Raw genomic sequence first — 20,846 nt, forward strand, 5'->3', positions numbered from 1 at the left:
GTGATCATCCTTTGGGTAAGAAGGGTTAAAAGTGGAGTGAGGGCAGTCAGGAAAGAGTTGTTTGAAACTAAAGCAACCGGATTGTGATTTATTAGCCAGTTTTCTGCCTAGAAGACAGTGCAAGGGATGTTGTCAAGACAGGCAAATAATGAGCAGATTTTTGTAGCTGATAGTTGAATTTGAGAATTCTTATTCTCATTACTTAACTTTTTTCCTAGTATTTCCTTCCCCACACAATCATTTAGTTCGGCTTTCTTCAATGATGTTCAATTATCCACCAATAATTTTTCCTAGAGGAAATATGTTAACCTATTCTTTGAATATTTCTGAGTTTTTGGACCCATTATACAGTTAGCATATCAGGATGGATTTGGGAGGTGCCTGCATAGACGATGACTGGGACATCCGCTGTGAGAGCATGTGGAGGAATGCTGACAGGGAGTGGGGTGCATGCAGATTCCTGAACCTCAGAATGCATGGACAGTCTTAGGGGGATAATCAGATTCTGCTCTTTTCCCCCTAGACGCTTAGAATTCCACCTCTTCCCGATAGAATTTCTTAGATGTAGTGGCCTTTGTTATGTTGCATACCGGTATCAGGCTCTAGTTTATAAACCTCCAGCGAAGTAGAAGATTTTTCTTGTATTTCCTCCTTTTTACCCTGATACGTAGAAAGAGTGGATTTGTTTAGATGTTCACCCGATTCTCCAGCCCAGCCCAGCCCAGCTCTGCCACTGGCCCAACAAGTCAATGTGTCTGCAGACTTTCCTTGAGTGTCTGTAGACTGAAGACATTTTGCTGGGTCAGAGATCCTTGCCCTTAACTCAAAGATTGCTAGAAGAAAAGTCCAGTCCTATCCCGCCCCGCCCACAAGCTTTACTAGATGCCTGCCAACTTTAAGGGGCTCTTTGGTCACTATTTGCTTCTGCCAGTGTGGACGACAAGCCTTCCTTCCACATGTGGATCAAGCCCCTCAGGCAACTTGGCCTTCCCCCTCCTGACAAGGGCATCACGGAAGAGAGGGAAGAGAACAGCTCTTTCTTTTTTTCTTTCTCTGGGACCATAATCCCAGAGAACAACATAATCATCATCATTATTATTAAGAACTTGTGTCGGCGGAGGAGAGGGCGCAGACTCTCAGTGCACGCCCTCCTCGCTGGGGGACAATAGCTCCGCCTGGCCCCGCAGCAGAGCGGCGGGTGGCGCGTCCCTAGGGGCCGCTGGAGCCGGGTGGGCCCGAGCCGGGAGGGCGGCGACCGGAGGGGCGCGGACCGGGCGGGGGAGTCGGGCCCCGCCCAGCGCGGGCCGCGGGCTGTCAGCGTAGCCGCGCCTGGCGGCGGGTCCCTGCGGCCGCTGCGTCCCCGCCCGGCGGCCGCGCTGCGCCGAGGGCGGCCAGGTGTCCTGCTGGAGGCGTCCCCGCGCTGCGAGGGGAGGCCGCCGCGGGGCGTGCGGGCGCGTGTGAGTGGGGGTGCATTTCGGGGACATTTTCCTCCCCACGCCCTGCCGGGTTTTCTCCTCTGCCCTTCCTGCTTCGGCTCCTGCTGCCTGAACCATGTCCGCAAGAGGTGAGTGGGGACCAGGTGGGCACTGTCCACCGAGCCGGGCGCCGGGCCCGGCGGGGCAGAGCGACGACCAGCGCGGGCTGCACAGGTGCGGGAGGGCGCGGGGCTGGAGAGTCCTGCCGCCCCAACCCCTCCTGAAACTTTGGCAGAGGATCCCTGGGCTCTGCGCGGCTAGGGGAGGACGGCCTCGCCCTTGACCTTGATCCCCGGATGTGGGCGAAGCCTGAGGGCCAAGGTCGGTGTCGGGCTCACCTGTACAAGCCGCACGCCTGGGCTGGGAGGGCGTGGGGGATGGGCTCGCAGCTGCCTGTCCTGCTGGGGAGCCACCTGAAGGACTGGCCTGGAGGGAGAAAGAGGTATTTTTTTTCCTCCTTTCTTGTTACCATTTTGCAGCTTGATTATGGAAGAAATCCAGGGCTTGATGCCGCAAGATTTAAAGCTGCAGTGCTTACACTCCATTAAAAAAAAGTAAATTTCCTACCTGTGCTCCTCTTTGCGTTGATTATCCCTCCCCCACTATCCATTTTCTTTCTGGAGTGAAATACTGCAGGTGAAATTGAGTGGGGAAAAAAAAATCAGAATTGCTTTTCAGGCAAGAATGAAGGGAATGTATTTCTTGCCATCTGGAGCCAGAGATGATGCTTGGGGAGAGTGGGTTAGTCATAGCTCCGTGGCTGCTACTATGAGTGAAATATTAAAGAGATCAAGTCATTATGCAGCTTGTGAGCAATTAAAATGAAGTGACTTGGTTGTTTTGCCATAAGCGTTAAAGGAAAATATTGATTATTTTTAGAAAGTATGTTTGCCAAGCAATAAGTACTGCCCCATTTGATACCCGGAAAGCAACTTGTAAGAGGAGTTGCAGTTATTTTTTAACTCCCAAGCTTTACCCATGCTTTTTTGGGGGGTAGTTTAGGACTTTAATAATCTGTGTTGGATAATTAACTGCTACTTTTCAGGGTTCATTCTGAGGCATGTAATGAATAGAGTAATCTCTACCCGTATTTATGACCAGAATGTTTTCATTCCTTTTTAAGGAATCTGATCTTTGTTGATGATTGTTCTGGCAGCATGGTAGGTTGGTTTCATGCCTGGATATAGGATGATAAGGACTGGGTCGAATGACAGAATCTGCATTGTAGATACTGGGCTGCAGGGGTGACATGGGGCTGCTGAGATACTACCTGACAAATCATGCCTGATAATTTTTGTATATTACAAAAGGAAAGAGATGATGGAACAGATATGATTAAAGGGAACATGATGTGTATGGGATCTTCCAAGTGCCTGAGGGACTCAGCTGTACAATCTCCAGACTTTGATCTGAGACTGAGGCTTTCTAGCCTGAGCTGTGTCATCAGCACCACAGGAAACATGTGGAGACTCTCTCTCATAAGATGTAAAAGTTTCTGGGGTCAGAATCCACCTGTTATTCAGCTTTATACCACCTAAACCCCTTAGCATAGAACCTTGCACATTGTAGGAGCCAACTAACTGTTGGGAACCGAGGCTTGTCTTAGGAAGCATCAAGTTCATTTGGTAATGCCACCAATTTCACTTAGTCTCTGATCCCTCCTATTACAGGGTCTCTGTGGTTTATCTGAGGATAATGAAGAGGGCCCCAGAGATTCAGAGGGGCTATAGTCCTGGATTGGGGCTGAGTTCTCAAATATTTCTTTTTGAGCCCAGTTTCAAGTAAGATGATTTGGAGTCAGATATTTTACTCAACTCTCGTTTCCCTTTCAGACTCCTTGTTGGTACTCTTGCATTTAACAGTTTAAAATCTGACTAATCTTGGAGAAGAAAGTGTTTGTGATAACAACAATAACAACTACCAAGTTTTGCATGCTTTATTATGTAGCAGGCACTTTATGTGTATTATATCATTTAATCTTCACAACAACCCAACCAAATAGACACTGTTATTGCATCCCATTTTACAAGTGAAGGAGCTGAGGTTTTGAATGATTCTGTAATTGCCTGAATTCAGTTGGTAAATGACACAGCCTGGTTTCCACCCAGGTCTGTCTGACTTCTGATCTCTTCCACTATGCTTTGCTATTATTAGACCTTTGAATATAATAGTGGGCATCAACATCATTAATATTGCTGAGGAAAAAAAATGTACTACACTTCCCAGTTTTAAAGGAAACAACTATTTATATAACTTGGAATTCCCAGTACCTTTGGAAATATCTTCATGGGCATTGGTAATGATGGGGGAAGAAAGACCCCTGGTCCTTGAGTTTGTTAATCTGATATTCCCACTCCATTTCCTTCTATTTCAGTTTTGGAACCCAGAACTTCCTAAATATTGCAGTAACTGAGGGTTTTTCTTATGTTTTTATGGTTGTTTATGTGAATTTTGAAAAAACAATTCTAAATGATTAACTAGCAGAGTGTCTAGAAGAATAACTACTGAACTGAGCTGGTCTGGAAAAGTGTCTATTTTGTCTTTTATTTTTTTTTAATTCAATTTTATTGAGATTATTCACATACCATACAGTCATCCAAAGTGTACAATCAGTTGTTCATAGTTGTGCGTTCGTCACCACAATTAATTTTTTTCAACTTTAGAACATTTTCATTACTCCAGAAAAGAAATAAAAAGAAAAAAGAAAACTCAAATCCTCCCATACCCCTAGCCCCGCCCTCCATAATAGTCTCATAGTATTTGTATAGTATTGCTATTGTACATTTGTTACTGTTGATGAAAGAATGTTAAAATGTTACTAACTGTAGTACATAGTTTGCAATAGGTACATTTCCCCACCCATATAGCCCTCTGTTATTAACTTCTAGTTATAGTGTCCTACATTTTTTCTTGTTCATAAAAGAAATTTCTAATATTTGTCCAGTTAATCATGGACATTGCCCACCACAAGATCACTATGTTATACATTCCCATGTTTTAACTTCCAGCTTTTCTTCTGGTGACATATTTGACTTTAAACTTCTCCTTTCCTCTACATTCACACACCATTCAGCACTGTTAGTTATACTCACAATAATGTGCTACCGTCACCTCTGTCCATTTCCAAACACTTAAATTCAACCTAGTTAAACATTCTGGTCATTTTAAGCAACTGCTCCCCATTCTTTAGCCTAATTCTATATCCTGGTATTGCATTTTTCCCCCAACACCACCCCCTTTCTAACACCTTGCAAGGTTGACATTCATTTGTTCTCCCTCATATAGGAACATATTTGTACATTTTATCATAATCGTTGACCACTCTAGTTTTCACTAAGCTATATAGTCCCAGTCTTCACCTTCCCTCTTTCTTTCTGATGTCCCACATGCCCTTAACCTTTCTCTTTCAGCCACACACACAGTCATCTTTGTTCAGTGTATTTATATTGTTGTGCTACCATCACCCAAAATTGTGTACCAGACCTCTCACTCTTGTCTTTTCCTAGCTGTCTTTAGTGGTCCCTTTAGTGTTTCCTGTAGAGCTGGAATCTTGTTCACAAACTCTCATTGTCTGTTTGTCAGAGAATATTTTAAACTCTCCCTCATATTTGAAGGGCAGCTTTGCTGGACATAAAATTCTTGATTGGCGGTTTTTCTCTTTCAGTATTTTAAATATGTCACACCACTGCCTTCTTGCCTCTATGGTTTCTACTGAGAAATCCGCACATAGTCTTATAAAGCATCCCTTGTATGTGATGGATGGCTTTTCTCTTGCTGCTTTCAGGATTCTCTCTTTGTCTTTGATGTTTGATAGTCTGATTATTAAGTGTCTTGGTGTAAGTCTATTCAGATCTATTCTGTTTGGGGTATGCTGCACTTCTTGGATCTGTAATTTTATGTCTTTCCTAAGAGATGGGAAGTTTTCAGTGATTATTTCCTCCATTATTGCTTCTGCCCCTTTTCCCTTCTCTTCTCCTTCTGGGACACCCATGACATGTACATTCATGTGCTTCATGTTGTCATTCAGTTCCCTGAGATGTTGCTCATATATTTCCGTTCTTTTCTATATGTGTTCTTTTGTGTGTAGGATTTCAGGTGTCTTGTTCTTCAATTCCTAAATGTTTTCTTCTGTCTTTTGAAATCTGCTCTTGTATGTCTCCATTGTGTTTATCATCTTTTGTGTTGTGCCTTTCATTTCCATAGGTTCTGCCAGTTGTTTTATCAAACTTTTGAATTCTTCCTTATATTCACCCAATGTTTTCTTTTTATCCTTCATCTCTTTTGCCATATCTTCCCTCAACTCATTGATTTGATTTTTGGAATATTTTAGGAGATTTGTTTGATTAAATACTAGTTGTTTCTATTCCTGTATCTCAGTTGAAGTGTAAGTTTGTTCCTTTGACTGGGCCATATCTTCATTTTTCCTAATGTGATTTGTAGTTTTCTGCTGTCTAGGCATCTGGTTTCCTTGATTACCCCAATCAGATTTTCCCAGGCCAGAACAGGCTCAGGTCTCAGAAAGGGGCAATATTGAGTATCATGTTTCCCTGTGGGTGTGTCTTCAAAGATTGACGGACTTTCCTGTGAGACCTCTAGCTGCTGTGCTTTTCCTAACCTGCCCAGCAGGTGGTGCCTGTTAGCCTGTCACTCCCAATTGGTGTAAAGAGGTGTGGTCCCTTTAATTCTCAGCTTAGGTTGTTTCAGGCCCTGGGGTCATACACCAGGGGCCTGAGTTCTGAAGGGAGGACCGGCACTTGAGCTGGGCCCCACCTCCCTCCTCTTAGGGAAGATATACCTCCTAGGGAGTTATCTTCTGCATTTGAATTACTCCTTTGTCTCTCTGACTCTGTTATCTCCACCCCTGCCTGGGTCAGAGCCTTGAGAACTGAAAATTCTTGAGGCTTTCTCCACTGAGCCACTCAGATGGAGAGAGAAAAAAAAAGGGGAAAGAAATCCCCTTTTCAGAGCCAGTCTCCAGCCTCCCCAGTGTCGTCTGTTGGCCAGATAGTGCCTGGTCTTCTGTGCTCCTTTTCTTGGGGCACATGCTTTTTGCAGTATTCTAAGCACAGTCATCTCCAAAAGCCTCTGTATTTTTTTTTTTTTTTCCATCAATCCCACCTTCTCTCCACTGGGAGCAACCGCAGGATACTTTGCTGCTTGTTAGGGGGTTGTCTGTGTTTGTAGCTTGTATTCAGCAGTTCACATTTGTTAATTAAAACCCCTTTTGGAGTTAGGTTGAGCTATATTGACTTGCTCCCTACAGGGACTGCTGAGTTCTCCCACAGTGAGGTTTTGCAGCTCAGCCTGCTTTGGGGGGAGGGGGCTCCCGGCATGGGTCTGCAGTTTTTGCTTACAGCTTTTATGCTGCAATCTCAGCCATTCCATGCATTCCAGGCTGGTGTACGATGTGTGGGCAGTCGCGATTGTCCCCCAGCAGTTGTTCCAGACTATTTACTAGTTGTTCCTGGCTATTTCTAGTTGCTCTAGAGAGCTAACTAAATTCCACACCGCTCTATGCCACCATCTTGCTATGCCTTCCTTTGTCTTTTATTTTTTATAAAATGTGTTGTCACAACTATGAGCTTCACTATCATTTTCCAATTCAGTATCTGCTCTCATCTGTACTCCTGAAAGCAGACAAAAACTTTTAAGATCAGTGAGTTACTGTGGCTATGTAAATACCTAACTTATTAATAGGAAGGTCTTTAAACCAATGGAAAGATAAATTCCATTGAATTTAAATGTGATCTCTGCTTATTTCTAATGTATATGCTTGTAGGTGATGATAGGAGTAGAAATATTTTAAAAAAACAATAATTGAGAACATTGAAGTTAGTTGGATCTCATAAGAAATGGAAAATTTATTTTAAAATTTAGAGATAAAATATTTGTTCATTTACATGCTCTTTAAAATATAAACACAGAGTACTAAATTTCAATTCACTGTAGTTTGAATAGTGTTAGTTTGAAACAATATAAAGTATCCTTTAACTCTGTGGTAGGATAAGCTAAGGCATTGCCATCTTGTGGTCTTTTAGCTTGGTGTATTTTTACCACTAGAGACCAAATTGGAGCCATAGTACCTTGATTTTTGAATTACCAGTTAGAGGAAATTTTAACACTTGGGATAGTTTCCAAACCTGGGAAGAATTGTCTAGGGAAGAATTGTCTAGTTATACACTTTGAAGGTAGAGCCCCCCAAATTCATATAAGCAAAAAGCTCCCCATGTGATTCTAAGGACCATTAGATTAAAACAGCGTCTCCAAATTGCAGGATCATAAGAAATTTATCTGGAGTATTTATTAAACACACAGATACCAGGGCTCTGCTTCAGGTCTATTGAATTAGAATATTCAGGAGAGGCATGGGAATCTGTTTAATAAGCCCCTGCTGATTCCTGTGTATAGCTAGATTTGGGAGCCATTGCATTAAAACTTGTTTTTTCTAAGGCAAGGACCTGTACCATCCAGCAAGTTTTGAAAAAAGTTACTTTAAATTTTTAAAATGGATGTATTAAAAAGTCAAACAGAATAGAAGTATAGTTTAAAATGAAAATTTCTTAATTTTATTCCCTTCCTATGATATCCTCAGAATTAAGCATGCCAAACTGCGTTTTGTGCATCTTTTCAGTTTCTGTCTGGTTAGATTTTGTTTCAATTCAATAAATTTTAAAAACCTATTCTATAAGTATGGCAGGTAATAGGTATTGTAAACAGAAGAGACCACTCCATGAGCCTACTAGCTTTTTAGAAGCTTGAGTCCTGGAAAGGAAGGTTCCAGGCAGAACTATGTAGATAAATTCCATTATACTGGCAGAGAAACTACTCAAAATATATGTGATGTATGTCCCCAGTTTTGTAAATTGGGAAAAAAAATCCTCGTGTGTGTATGTGTGTGCACGCTGTGACTATAGAGAAAAATGTAGAATGCTGCATATCAAGCATTTAACAGTGGTTACCTCAAAGGTAAGGGTGGGGAGGGGAGATAGTTGGCTTTTCTTTAAATACGTCTTTGTGTTGTTTTTTAGTGGTGAAAAGATTTAGCATTAATAGATTGAGAGAAAAATCCAATAAAGAAACAATGTCTTTTCCTTTATTCCTACTCATTCGTTTCATTTATTCGAGTTGGAGACATAGATTTTCATTCGTTCATTCAACAAACATTTGTTGAGCACCAGGTATGGGCCAGCAGTTGGGGAATAGGACCCAGTACATACCCTCAAGGAGCTCACAGTTTTGTGGGGAAGACAAATATGTAAATATTTATAAAGAATATACTGAGTGCAGAGAGTAATAAAGAGGGTAGTATGAGACCTGGAATGGAGAGAAGGTGTTATGGGAATCCCAAAGAGTGGTGAGAAATGCATCCTTGGGTGGGGGGTGGTGATGCTATGAGATCAGGTGAGGTTTCCTGAAGAAGGTAGGGTGGTTTTCTTGGAGAATGAGTTGGATTTAAGCCAGTCAAGAAGGTGAGGGGGGAGGAAGGGCTTTTCAGGGAGAGGAGCATAAAAAAGAAACAGTATGGTGTGTGTCAGACATGGGAAGCATGCCGCTGCAGCATGGCATTTGTCAGGGAATGGAGAGCCAGAGCTGGAGAAAGGTCTTTGTGGAATAGTTGAGCATGTCAGGATCTTCATTCACAAGGGACTGTCAGTGGCAAGAGGAGTGCAGCAGGAGTGAAGAAGCACGGGGCAGAAAGAGGGGGAGAGAAGGAAGAGATGAGCAAGGATAGGAGGTCTTCCTTGCTATGACAGAGACCGAAGGAATGAGAGAGACAGTTGCCCAGGACTGCCCTCAGACGCCTGAACTTTGGTGTGAGGAGTTTTGGTTGCAGACCCAGCTGAGGGTCCTGGGCAGTGTCCAGTGGAGGTAGAGAGGTGGCGTGGGCTGCTTTCAGATTTACAGAGCAGCAGCAAAGCCCTCTGCTGGCCAGTGGCTCCTTCACGGGGTTGAGGGCCCAGGTTAGGAAGTGCTGCAGGGTGATGACTTCTCCAGCTTCAGTGCTTATGCAAGGGCTCAACTAACATCATCTGCTACTTTTTAGAGGGGAGATTTGCTCTCTGTTCCTTTCAACCACTAGTTGCATCACTTAGCTTTATCAGTTTCTTTCATGGTGATGTTGTGAAAGGGAATGTGCTGAGTTCCTATTTGGTGTGATATAAGGCCATTGTTATAGCCTGTATCAGCTGCATTTTTCCTTCTCTTTGAGTTACTGAATCTCAAGCAGTTTATCAAACTGAACAAAAGAGAAGATATTTTGAAAGCCGGGTTTAGCTGCATAAAAAACAAAACAAACAAACAAACAAAAAACACATCCAAACAGCAGCATACTATACTTCCTGGAATCCCATTGTGACACTTAAAATAAATGGGTTCTGATTCAATAAATGGATTTTTTTTAATATGTGAAAAATACTTTTGGACATCAGTATCTTCCATGTGGGAGTATCTTATGTTTCAAAAAAGATTTCTGGAAAGTTGATTCATTTCCACTTTGTATGTGTGGACAGCATGAAAACCAATTTTTATTTTGGAGACCTCTTGTAGAGAAGATTGAGTTAATCATGCTTCTCAGGTTATGGCTCACTATCATCATCAGTCCGTCAGCCCCCTCACTTGTTGAATTTATTTATTGATATAGTTTTACCCCTATTCCCCTCTCCCATTCCCTTTTCCTTTTAGGTAACTATTTTGATACATTTGATCCTTGAATTTGCAGTAAGTCAATTCTTAGACCAGTTCTTTTATTTAGAACTATAAGTGCTAAGTAAGTGTCTGTATTTGTGTGTGTGTGTCTGTGTGTGTGTAATTTGTGTTTCAAGAACTAACCAAATTATTTGGGGACTAATTTTATTAAACTGATTGTTTTAATACATATATAGTGCATCTCTATGCAGGCATCTTTCTGATCTTGTGTGGGGTATATATCAGTTAATATAACAGAATTACAGAGTGCATTATTTCTGTTAAGGATTAAGTATACAGAATGAATAAAGGATAGTCCCCATCCCAAAGGAACTCAAATCAAGGTGTGTATGTGTGCATATGTGTGTGCATGTATGTATGGATGTGTGCATGTGTGTGCATGCATGTGTGTGTATGTGCAAAGCTATGTACACAGCCAACCATAATATGATGTGATAAAGATTATCAAACAGGAATGATCAAATCATCAATGGAAAGTGAGTTATAACGAGATAATAAGGATAGCTTCACTTCCCAGAGAAGCCAGAATATTGAGTTGGACCTTGAAGGATGAGTAGGAATTTGACGGGCAGAAGGTACTGAGAGACATGCTTCCCTTTCAGAAGGAATAGCACAAGTAAAAACCTGGAGGAATTAAAGTGTGGGACATACAGGGAGAGAAGGGGTCAGTATAGTGTGAAGGTGGTACAAGGTTTGCAGTGGAGAGGGGAAGAATAGTGGAAGACCAGGGATCTGTGTATTAAACTTGTAAGTCTTGACAACAAATGCTTTCTCTAAAGTGAGGGAAGTGATAAATCTGCCCCTGGTACATTCAGAATAACTCACATCTAGTTGCTTAACTGCCTAGATTATAATATTTGATATGGTATTTTAGTACCAAATCATGCTGCCATGAATTACATTTTACCCTGACCACAATTCCCATTTAGGTAGAAATTTTGCCAGAAGCTCTCTTAGTGTTCCCTTTCACATGGCGGATTAGGTCAGATGAGCCTAATCTTTAATTTTGTGCCTGACACCAGAGCCTTCCGGTACTAATGCTGGTGGTGTGCAGAACAGTCAAGCAACATGTTGCATGTTCTGCTCTACCAAGGGAAGGGAGGGAGCCCATGCTTCCAGGAAGAAGTGTGCCTTCTGAACTGCTCCTGCTCTTACATGCACATTACTAGTTCCCTCAGTTCCAGAGAGGAACAAAATCGAAAGATCAAAGTTTGTAAGCTTTATGGAACACTTCCTTAGAGATGGTAAGTTTATTTTCGTCTTATATGGAGAAATATTTCTTTTTTATGAGTCTCTGCTTTCAGGTTCTCTTTGAACTTCATCCATATTATTGTTAACTGGCATAAGTAGTACTGATCACTTGATGCAGTTTGACATTTTGCTGCTCCATTCACAAGATGCAGCTTGGTAAGACCTGAACCTTACTTCACGGTGGCTGCCATTATCCGCTTAATCACTGGCTTCTAATGTTGTTGAGTAGAGAAAGGCAAAAGAATGGGAGTGGTAAGCACTTCATGCTGGTTCAAGCAGCAATCTCTAGGAATATCATCCATTGTGTAGACAGCTATTCAGCCTTCCTAGAGCTCACGATCAAACACAATTCATCTAAAATCAAGCTGTGTGTACTAGTTAAGTTCTGTAATACAAGGAAGTAACAGATACAAGTTGTCTATACTATACAAGTGCAGTGGGGTTGACTTCTTTCAAAATGTACAGCACTAGCCACACATAGCAGCTTGTGTCAATAAGAACCTGAGTTGTTCACTTTCGTTAAGGATCTCTTGGGAGGCATTTTGAAGCTTTGTGGTCTTCTCCTGTGGCCCATCTTGTCCACATGGTTTGGTGACAGTGTGTCAATGCCAGAAGGGTACCTAAGACTGTATCCATGGATAGATAGAGCACTCCCATTTTCAGCTCTTGTTTTTTCCCCCACTAGGCAAGGTGTGCTCTTTGCTTCTTGTGAATGTCATCATTCTGTCATAGACAACAGCCTGGCACCCAGATCAAGGCATGTACAAAGCAGAGAGGAAACTGTTTTAACGGTGAGAAAGGGAGAAGTTATGAGAGCCGTAGAGGATTAATGTGGATTAAACAAGATTATCAGTTTTTTCCCTGAAAATTGAAACTAATTACCTCAGATTTGCGTATAATGTAAATATTTGCAATATAAATTGAATCATTATGTTTTCTCTTTGTTGAGAATGTAATAGAAGCCAGTGGGGTTGCAATTTATGTTAGATATAAAAGGAATTCCACAATTAAGAAAATGTATGCTTTCTTTTCTCTTGTCATAAAAACAGAACTGATAACCATTGTGTGAAAATTTCTTGAGAGAAAGTGAGAAGACAGTGTGATGAGTAGTGGTGAACCTTTTGATCTTTAGCCTTTCTCGTGGACATTCAAACAACCATTATTTATTAAACCTCTGCCAGATTAATTTCAGAACCCATTCATTCCTGAGCTGAGATACTAATACATTAATTAATGAAGTTATTTAACAAATATTTGTTGAACACTGTGAGGTGAGAAATATTAAGGGCATTAGAATTTACAATTGAATGATGCTGGAGCACACAAGGTGTGATTAACATTTATTGCTCAAATTTACATATATTACATATTTTACATATACCATGTAACCTCATTCAGACTGAGACACTTCTGTCCGGGATAATGCTAAACCTGGTGGGAGGCTAGACAACAGATGTATACTGGGGCTATCCCAGCAAACTGGACTCTGGCCCTCCTAACTAGTAGAGCTTATAGCCAGCATGTATTTTGTATTCCTGGGTCTCAAAAGATAGATTTATGAATATCTGCCTATAGTATTATCCACTTTGTATATTATCTACATAAAAATTTAAATTTGATTCCTGGGCTGGCTATTCCCTCCCCTTCAGTTGAACATATTTCTGGGTTATTTCCCCTCATGGGAAGTCAGATGCTCATGTGTGGTTACTACTATAAACCAACTAACAATAACATTTTGTACAAACTCAAACCCAAATGAATTTTTGGGTTGGGAGGTTGGGTAACTCATATGATAGTTTCCTTCTATTGGTGTAGATTGTCTAAGAGATGCTTAGACCCTTTGGTCCCTCCATATTCATTTGAAATGCATGCCTTTATTTCTCCTAGTTAATGCAGTTCCAAAGCAGCTTTCAAATGTGTAGCTCAATTTACATATGCTTATTCTTGGACTCACAGCCTATTTGAGAACTTTCTGCTAGTGTATTGAAGATTTACTTTCCCTAAAACATTGTAAAATTTTATAGGGAAAATTGCCTAATATGTATTTACTACTATCAGGAAATTTTTTTTTTAAAGATAAAAAAAAAAATGGTTCTGCCAGGCAGGATTCTGACTTAGAGGTGTTCAGTCATAATCCCACAGATAGTAGCTTTGCCCCATTGGCTCCTCAGCCAAGCACATAATACCAAATGTCTGAATTACTGGATAGGCAAGTCCTTATTTCGTAAATGTACCTACAAAATCCTTTGTATTTTTGAGACCTGCATTAAAAAAAAAAATAAAAGTGTGAATTGGAGGTCACACACTCAAAAATACTTGTTGATTGATCTGAGGTTATAGGATTTTGTTCCTTTATTTTTTGAATAAGTGATTGTTAAAGTTGCTGGAATGCAATATACCACAAATTGATTGGCTTTTACAATGGGGATTTATTAGTTTACAAATTTACTGTTCTAAGGCCATGAAAATGTCCCAATTAAGACATCAACAGGTTGATACCTGGACTCTGAAGACAGACTGCTCACATCTGGGACACCTTTGTCACGTGGAAGGCACATGGCAACGTTTACTGGTCCTTCTCTCCTGGATTCTGGTTTCAGTGGCTCTCTCAGTTCCTCTGGGGGCTTTTTCTCTCTAAGCTCTCTCCAAATTTCTCTGGGTGTTTCTCTCTGAGCTCCCTGGGATTTGTCTCTCTTTATCCTCATAAAGGACTTCAGTGAAGGATTGAGACCCACCTTGCATTGGGTGGTTCACATCTCAATTGAAACAGCCTAACCAAAAGGTCCCACCCACAATAGGTCTGCACCCACAGGAACAGATTAAAAGAACATGGCCTTTTCTGGGGTTCATAACAGCTCCAAACCAACACAATAAGTTTATTATTATTATTTTGTGGGGGGTGGGCTTGCAGGAGGAAGAACTCTACATGCATAATTATTGCTATTCACATTTTTAGGAAATTGATGTGTTCTTTCTCCAGTCTTTAACCTCATTACTGATGAGAGTCATATTTGATGGCATATATGTAACTACTTTAGGGTCAATTTTAAATTGCTTTTCCTAAAGAAAAAAAAAACCTATAATATGTTTGTGCTTTAGACAGTGTCCAAGGTCTTTACTGGTGCTTTTCTTTCTCAACTTATTGGGAATTCATTTAAAAAACACATCCACCACAGGAAAGGCACAGAGAACTAAATGGTAACAATGAAAGGAAATGAGGACAATGAGGTAAACAGCTATTTCTGGCTTTCAGCTCCAAATAGGAATGAACAGAAGGAGAGAGTCCCAGAGTCTGGGGAAGTTAAAAAAAAAAAAAAAAAAAAAATTAAAAAGAGGTTGGCAATTTCTAATGGGTTCCAGGGAGATTTTTGTTGTTGTTCTGTGTTAAACAAGGGAATCTTTATTTGGAGTCATTTAAGCATTTGGGTGAGTAGTAAATATGGACATGTGATGGTCTAGTTTTCACCAGTTCCTTAGTTACTATTTATTTTCGGGGAATCTATTCTATGTTTAGATGCTTTAAATTGTAGGATTCTAGTTATAAATAATGTATTCATTTATTCAGTCATTCAATGAGTTATTGAGTTGACATTCAAGTTGTTCTAAGTTTTGAGATGAGGCAGCCACTTGTCAGCAAGAGGGTGTTAGGGAGATGAGAAGGTAGGAAAGGTGCTATTTTACATGGGATGATAATGGAAGGCCTCTCTCTCTGATAAAGTGCCATGTGAGCAGAGGCCTAAAGGAAGTCATACAGATATCTGGTAGAAGGGTTTTCTAGGAAATGGGATGAGCATTGCAAAGACCATGAGACTGAGCCTGCTCGCATGTTCTATGAACAGCAGGGAGGCCAGTGCCACTGGATCAGAGAGGGCAGAGGGAGAGGAGATGAAGTCAGAGAGAGAGAGCAGGGGAATGGGTGGGAGAGGTGGGGTGTCAGATTGGTCTTTGTAGGCCACTGTGAGTACTTGGGTTTTTTAGTCAGTGAGATAGAAGACCCTTGGATAGTTCTGAGAAGAGTTGTGTCATGATATGACATAGTTTAAAAGGATCACTTGGCCAGCAATGTGAAGAATAGACTTTAGGGAGCAAGGCTGGAAGCAGGAAGACCATTTAGGAGGCTACTGTAATGGTCAAGACAAGAGAAGATGGTGGCTTGGACCAGGAAGATAGAGCAGCTGAGGAGAAGTTCTGGATATATTTCTAAGAAATTGCTTATAGAACTTGCTGATGGGTTGAAAGTGGGGAGTGGAAGAAAGAAGGGAATCTTGGATAATTCCAATTTTTTTGAGCAACTGGAAGGGTAGTATGTCAATTCCTAGGGTGGGGAAGAGTATACAAGGAGCAGATTGGGGTGGGGTGGGGTAATCAAGCATTTTGGACATTTAAGTTTGAGATGTCTCCAGGATATTCTATTATGAAGATATTAGGCCAATTTTACAGACAGAGAAAATGAGGTACAGATAGGTAAAGAAATTTGCTTGAGATCATATGGCTAATAAGTTGTTGATCTGGGATAAATTCAGGTGTTGTTAATGTCAGAGTATACTCTGTCCACCATGAGACTGCCTCTTTAGGTTAAGCTAAATACATGCCAGGAAAATAATGTATCTGCTTTTCATTTCTTAATTAATTCTCATTATAGGATGATTTCTGCATTTTTAAACTTGGCTTGTGTTCACCGGGAAAATAAAACCCTAAATTGCATTATATAAAGTTCTACCATTTATGAATATTATCATAGTTAGCACTGCAAAAATGCTACTGAAAGTTAGAGAAGCATATTCTATGATTATGACATTCATTCATTCACTCAGCATCATCACTGAGTGTTCACTATAGGCCAGGCACTGTGTATGCTCAGGGAAGAGGGAGTATAAGTCCCTCCCTTTACAGAACTTCCAGACAGATTCAATTATCACTTGCTTTGTAAAGTCTTGGGGCATACCAGTCGGGATGGACCAGTGTCCTTCCTCTGTGCGCTCCCACGGCATCCTGTATGTACCACCATCACTGGTTACATGGTACTGTCACTTCTGTTGACAGGTCTCTCCCCTCCATCAGCCTGGTTGCTAGTCGCCCTGAACTGCTTTAAGCTATGTATGGCCAGAGGCTCTTCCCCACAGCATAGCTGAGACCAAGGTGTAACTTAGACACTAATTAAAAGCAAAAAGCTAAGCAGCTTTTAATATGAAAAAAAATTCTAGGAGTCTTAATCTCACTGTTCAGGGAAACTTTTTTTTTTCTTTAAATTAGGGAAGTTGTAGGTTTACGGAAAAGTCATTCAGAAAAGAGTTTCCATACCCCTCCCCCATTATTAACACCTTGCATTAGTGTGGTACTTTTGTTACAACTGTTCAAAGACTATTATTATTGTACTAGTAACTATAGTCCATTGTTTACATTAGAGTTTCCTGTCTGTGTTGTGTAGTCAGTCCTATGGGTTTTTTAAAAAACATTTATTTAGTAACATATGTACAACCTAAAATTAAAACCTTTTAACCACATTCAAATATATAATTCAGCAATGTTAATTACATTCACAGTGTTGTGCTGGCATCATAAAAAGATTCAAGCAGAACTATTTGAATAATATAAATGAAAAGCAAAATCTCCCTGTTCCCTGAAGTAACCACTGTTATCAATTTCTTGAAATTCCTTTCTAAAAAAAGTATATATACACAGACACTAGAATTCACCTACCTACCTACCTACCTATAAACCTACTGTCTACCTACTACTTTTTTTTTTTAACACTTTGCTTTTTCATATAACTTATCTTGAGATCTTTCCATGTCAACTCATACAAATATAGCTAATTTTTTGATGACTGCATAGTGTTTGGTCATATGGATGCACCATATCTGATTTAACAGTCCCTTATTGATAGACACTGTTTGCTTTTATAAATGATGCTGCACTGAACATCTTTGTGCATATCTGTTGCTGAGATTTTTAGAACATTGCCGTAGATATTAGGATTTTAATGAGATTTTACTAAGTCTGATTCTCCACCTTCCCCCCAAACAGTACCTGCCCAGCTGTAAGCAACTACTTCTCTGGTATTAGAACATGTTCCAAATACTTTCTTTAATTTTACTAAGGGACAGAACATTTCCATCACAGAGGGAAAAAGAAATATTTATTTTCCCTTACTTCATCTAAAGCCAGGATTAATTTTTCGCAGAATGACTGATAGCAAGAAATCCATTGCTTTTAGGACAAGACGATCACAGTCCGATGCTGATATTTTTCCCAAAGGCTGGATTATTTATTCTTATTCATGGTCACTTGTTACCTTCAATTAAAAAACAAAACTTGCAAGATAATTGTTTTTAAGGTTGAGTCCAAATGTCCCTCCTTAAAAATAATCACAATGACAGAAGTTCAGCAGGAGGAGTTAGGAGGCTTGTGTTTTGGTTTGAGCTCCGTGATTGTGGGTACAGCACACAACAGACCCTCATCCTGGAGCCCCGTTCCCCTATTCCCTTTTCCCATCTATTCCTTAGATGCTCTCAGCAGACTCCTCCACTCTCAAGTCCTGCAACTAAAAATGAAGTTGACAGGTCGGATGGCTTGACTTTGATAAAATCCTGTAATGCTTAGACCTTGGCTGGAGTTTCAGCAGACAGGAGCAGGGATTAGCAGCATCTTATAAAATATTACTTGGGCAAAAGGGTTGTACAGGGGCTGGCTGCGATCTTGAGCCCCAGCATGAAAATTTTAGGCTATTTGTCACTTTTGCCTTTGCAAGAGGCAACTAAATGCTCTCCTGGTTTACTAGGGGAGCTGAAGCAATTTCCAAGCAGCCTGGGACAGGTTTGATGTTCTCAAGTCAATAAAAATGAAAAGCCTGTTAGTGAAAAGAAAGCACGTGTAAAACAATTGTTGTCCCCTACACCCCCACTTGAATATGTTTGCTGTCTACCATTTTTAATGATGCTCATAACATGCTCTGGTAAAGGTGCCCAAATACAGAACTAACAGAGGGCTTACTTAGTGCCTGGAAAGTGTCATATGATGTCCGTTAGTTTTGTTGATCGAATTTATTTGGAAGCATAGATTGGTAAGGCTTAATATAAGAATATCGTGTCTAAGTTTTAAGAGAGTTTAAATGCCAACCTTTGTATGGAGTAGGAAGGACTAGAAAAATGTCACCCATCTTTTAATTAATTGATTAATTAATTTTTCTTTGCCTCCTACTGTTGTTTCTGGCAACAAACACAAGCAAAGCAGCATTTCTTTGGCAAAGAGGAAATGCAAATTTGGGAAATGAGGATTACAGATTTGAGTAATCATTCAGAGCAGCACTTGACTATCTTATAGTTCTTTGACTTTGCAGTGAAAGCTTCCGTGACAGAATCTTTTTCTTTCTCTTCTCTTTGATGAATTCGGTACTTAAGGCAGATTCTCCAACAAGCACTTCAATCTTAATTTCCTGCTCAATTAAGAAAAGAAATATGAATATAGATGGGCAGGGAACAAAGCTCTCACACACTTATTGGCTGTCTTAACAGTAAACAAGTGATTTCTACTTTTGTATTATTCATTGCAGGAACAAATATTCTTTATGAAATTGATGGGATGCTAAATGAATCTATAAAATATGACTTTAATGCCTTTTTGAAAAATTACTTTTACTATTTTAACGGTGACTAGGTCATAAAAAAGGGGGTGACATTTGGTGGATTTAGTGGAAATACAATTCATTTATAGAACGCTAGAAGAAAGTTTTAGAGGAAACTGTTGTCATATGTAATATATTTTTTGAAGTCAGCTGAATGCTTTGGGGGTGTATGAATATTGATAACAAAGCTATCATATATATACAGTAAACATGGAGATGTTTACATTTACTTCTCTAAAGAAGTGTTGATAATGACTCAGTCAGTAAGTGAGCTAGAGAGTTGTAGAGTCACTAGGGAAAAAAACCAGACTGACAATGGGAATAGTTTGGCAAGCTTGACTTTATTTGCAGAGAGACTATCACAGAGACTTTTGTTTTTTTTTTTAAATTCTTTTTATTGAGATATATTCACATACCATGCAGTCATACAAAACAAAGCGTACATTCAGTTGTTTACAGTGACATTATTTGCATTCATCACCAAAATTAATTTTTGACATTTTCATTACCACATACACACAAAATAATAAGAATAAAAATTAAAGTGAAAAAGAACAATTAAAGTAAAAAAGAACACTGGGTGGGTGTTTTGTGTTTTTTTTTCCTTCCCCCATTTTTCTACTCATCCATCCATACAACGAACAAAGGGGAGTGTAGTCCATATGGCTTTCCCAATCCCATTGTCACCCCTCATAAGCTACATTTTTATACAATCATCTACAAGATTAATGGGTTCTGGGTTGTAGTTTGATAGTTTCAGGTATTTACTGCTAGCTATTCCATTCATTAGAACCTAAAAAGTGTTATTATCTATATTGTGCGTACGAGTGCCCACCAGAGTGACCTCTCGGCTCCTTTTGGAATCTCTCTGCCACTGAAGCTTATTTCATTTCCTTTCACAGAGACTCTTACCTTCTGTGTAGTGAGAAGAGGATTTTAGTCCTCTCTTTATGTCCAGCACTTACTGTATTTATTGAGCTGCTTTAGGAATGATGTGTACAACAGTGCACAAAACAGATGTAAACAAATAATTGCCAATGGGAGCTTACATGTTGAGTTGTCATTTTATTTATGTAGAAATTATATATATATCTATGTAAAATATAGATAAGTAAAATATACAGTATAACAAATGGTGATAGATGTTCTGGAGAAAAATGAAGCAAAGATGAGGGGTGGCAGAGCTGGGGTTTGGGGCAGGCTTCGCTGAGAAAATGACATTTAAACAAAGAGAAGGAGGTAGTGGTGGTGTGGGGGGGGAACCACACTGGCTTCTGGGGTAAGAGCACTCTGGATAGAGGGAACAGCGATTGCAGCGGCCCTGAGTTGGGAACATGCCTGGAGTGCATAAGGCACAATAAGGCTGGTAGGAGGGGAGGCTGGAGAGATGCTAGGACCTGGGGAACCTATGCAAAGTCTGTGGGCCACCATAGGACCTGGGCTTTTACATTCCATGAGAAGGGAGCCTCTGGAGGGTGTTGAGCAGACGAACCTACTCAGGTAAATGTTGAGCTGACCTGATATACCTTTAAAGGAAACCTGAGAAATCATGATCTGTGGCTTGGGGCTTGTTTATTTGTACAGTGTTTGGTCATCTTTGGGTTTTGCAGTGTGTGTGTGTGTGTGTGTGTGTGTGTCTGCATGCACGCGTGTACACATATGGGGCCAGGACTAAGGTGAGTGGAGGTAAGGCACCACCCCAAGAGTGATGCATCCTTAAATTTTGCATGCTAGGCACCTCACTCCCGTTATCCTAGCCCCTGCCCTGTGTGTGTTGTGTGTTGTATGTG

At 40.4% G+C, this 20,846-nt stretch overlaps 1 protein-coding gene across 1 annotated transcript in view; it reads left to right on the forward strand.

Moving 5' to 3' along the window:
• Positions 1-1,351: 1,351 nt before the first annotated feature.
• The window catches only part of ABLIM1 (actin binding LIM protein 1), a 265,485-nt gene continuing 245,990 nt past the window's right edge, over positions 1,352-20,846 (forward strand). The window contains exon 1 of the mRNA XM_037804327.1: positions 1,352-1,564. Within this exon, the coding sequence (XP_037660255.1) occupies positions 1,552-1,564 (13 nt within the window). The 5' untranslated portion in view covers positions 1,352-1,551. The remainder of the gene's footprint in view (positions 1,565-20,846) is intronic.

This window comes from Choloepus didactylus, chromosome 15, assembly GCF_015220235.1.
Source record: "Choloepus didactylus isolate mChoDid1 chromosome 15, mChoDid1.pri, whole genome shotgun sequence".
Classification (NCBI taxonomy): Eukaryota; Metazoa; Chordata; class Mammalia; order Pilosa; family Megalonychidae; genus Choloepus; species Choloepus didactylus.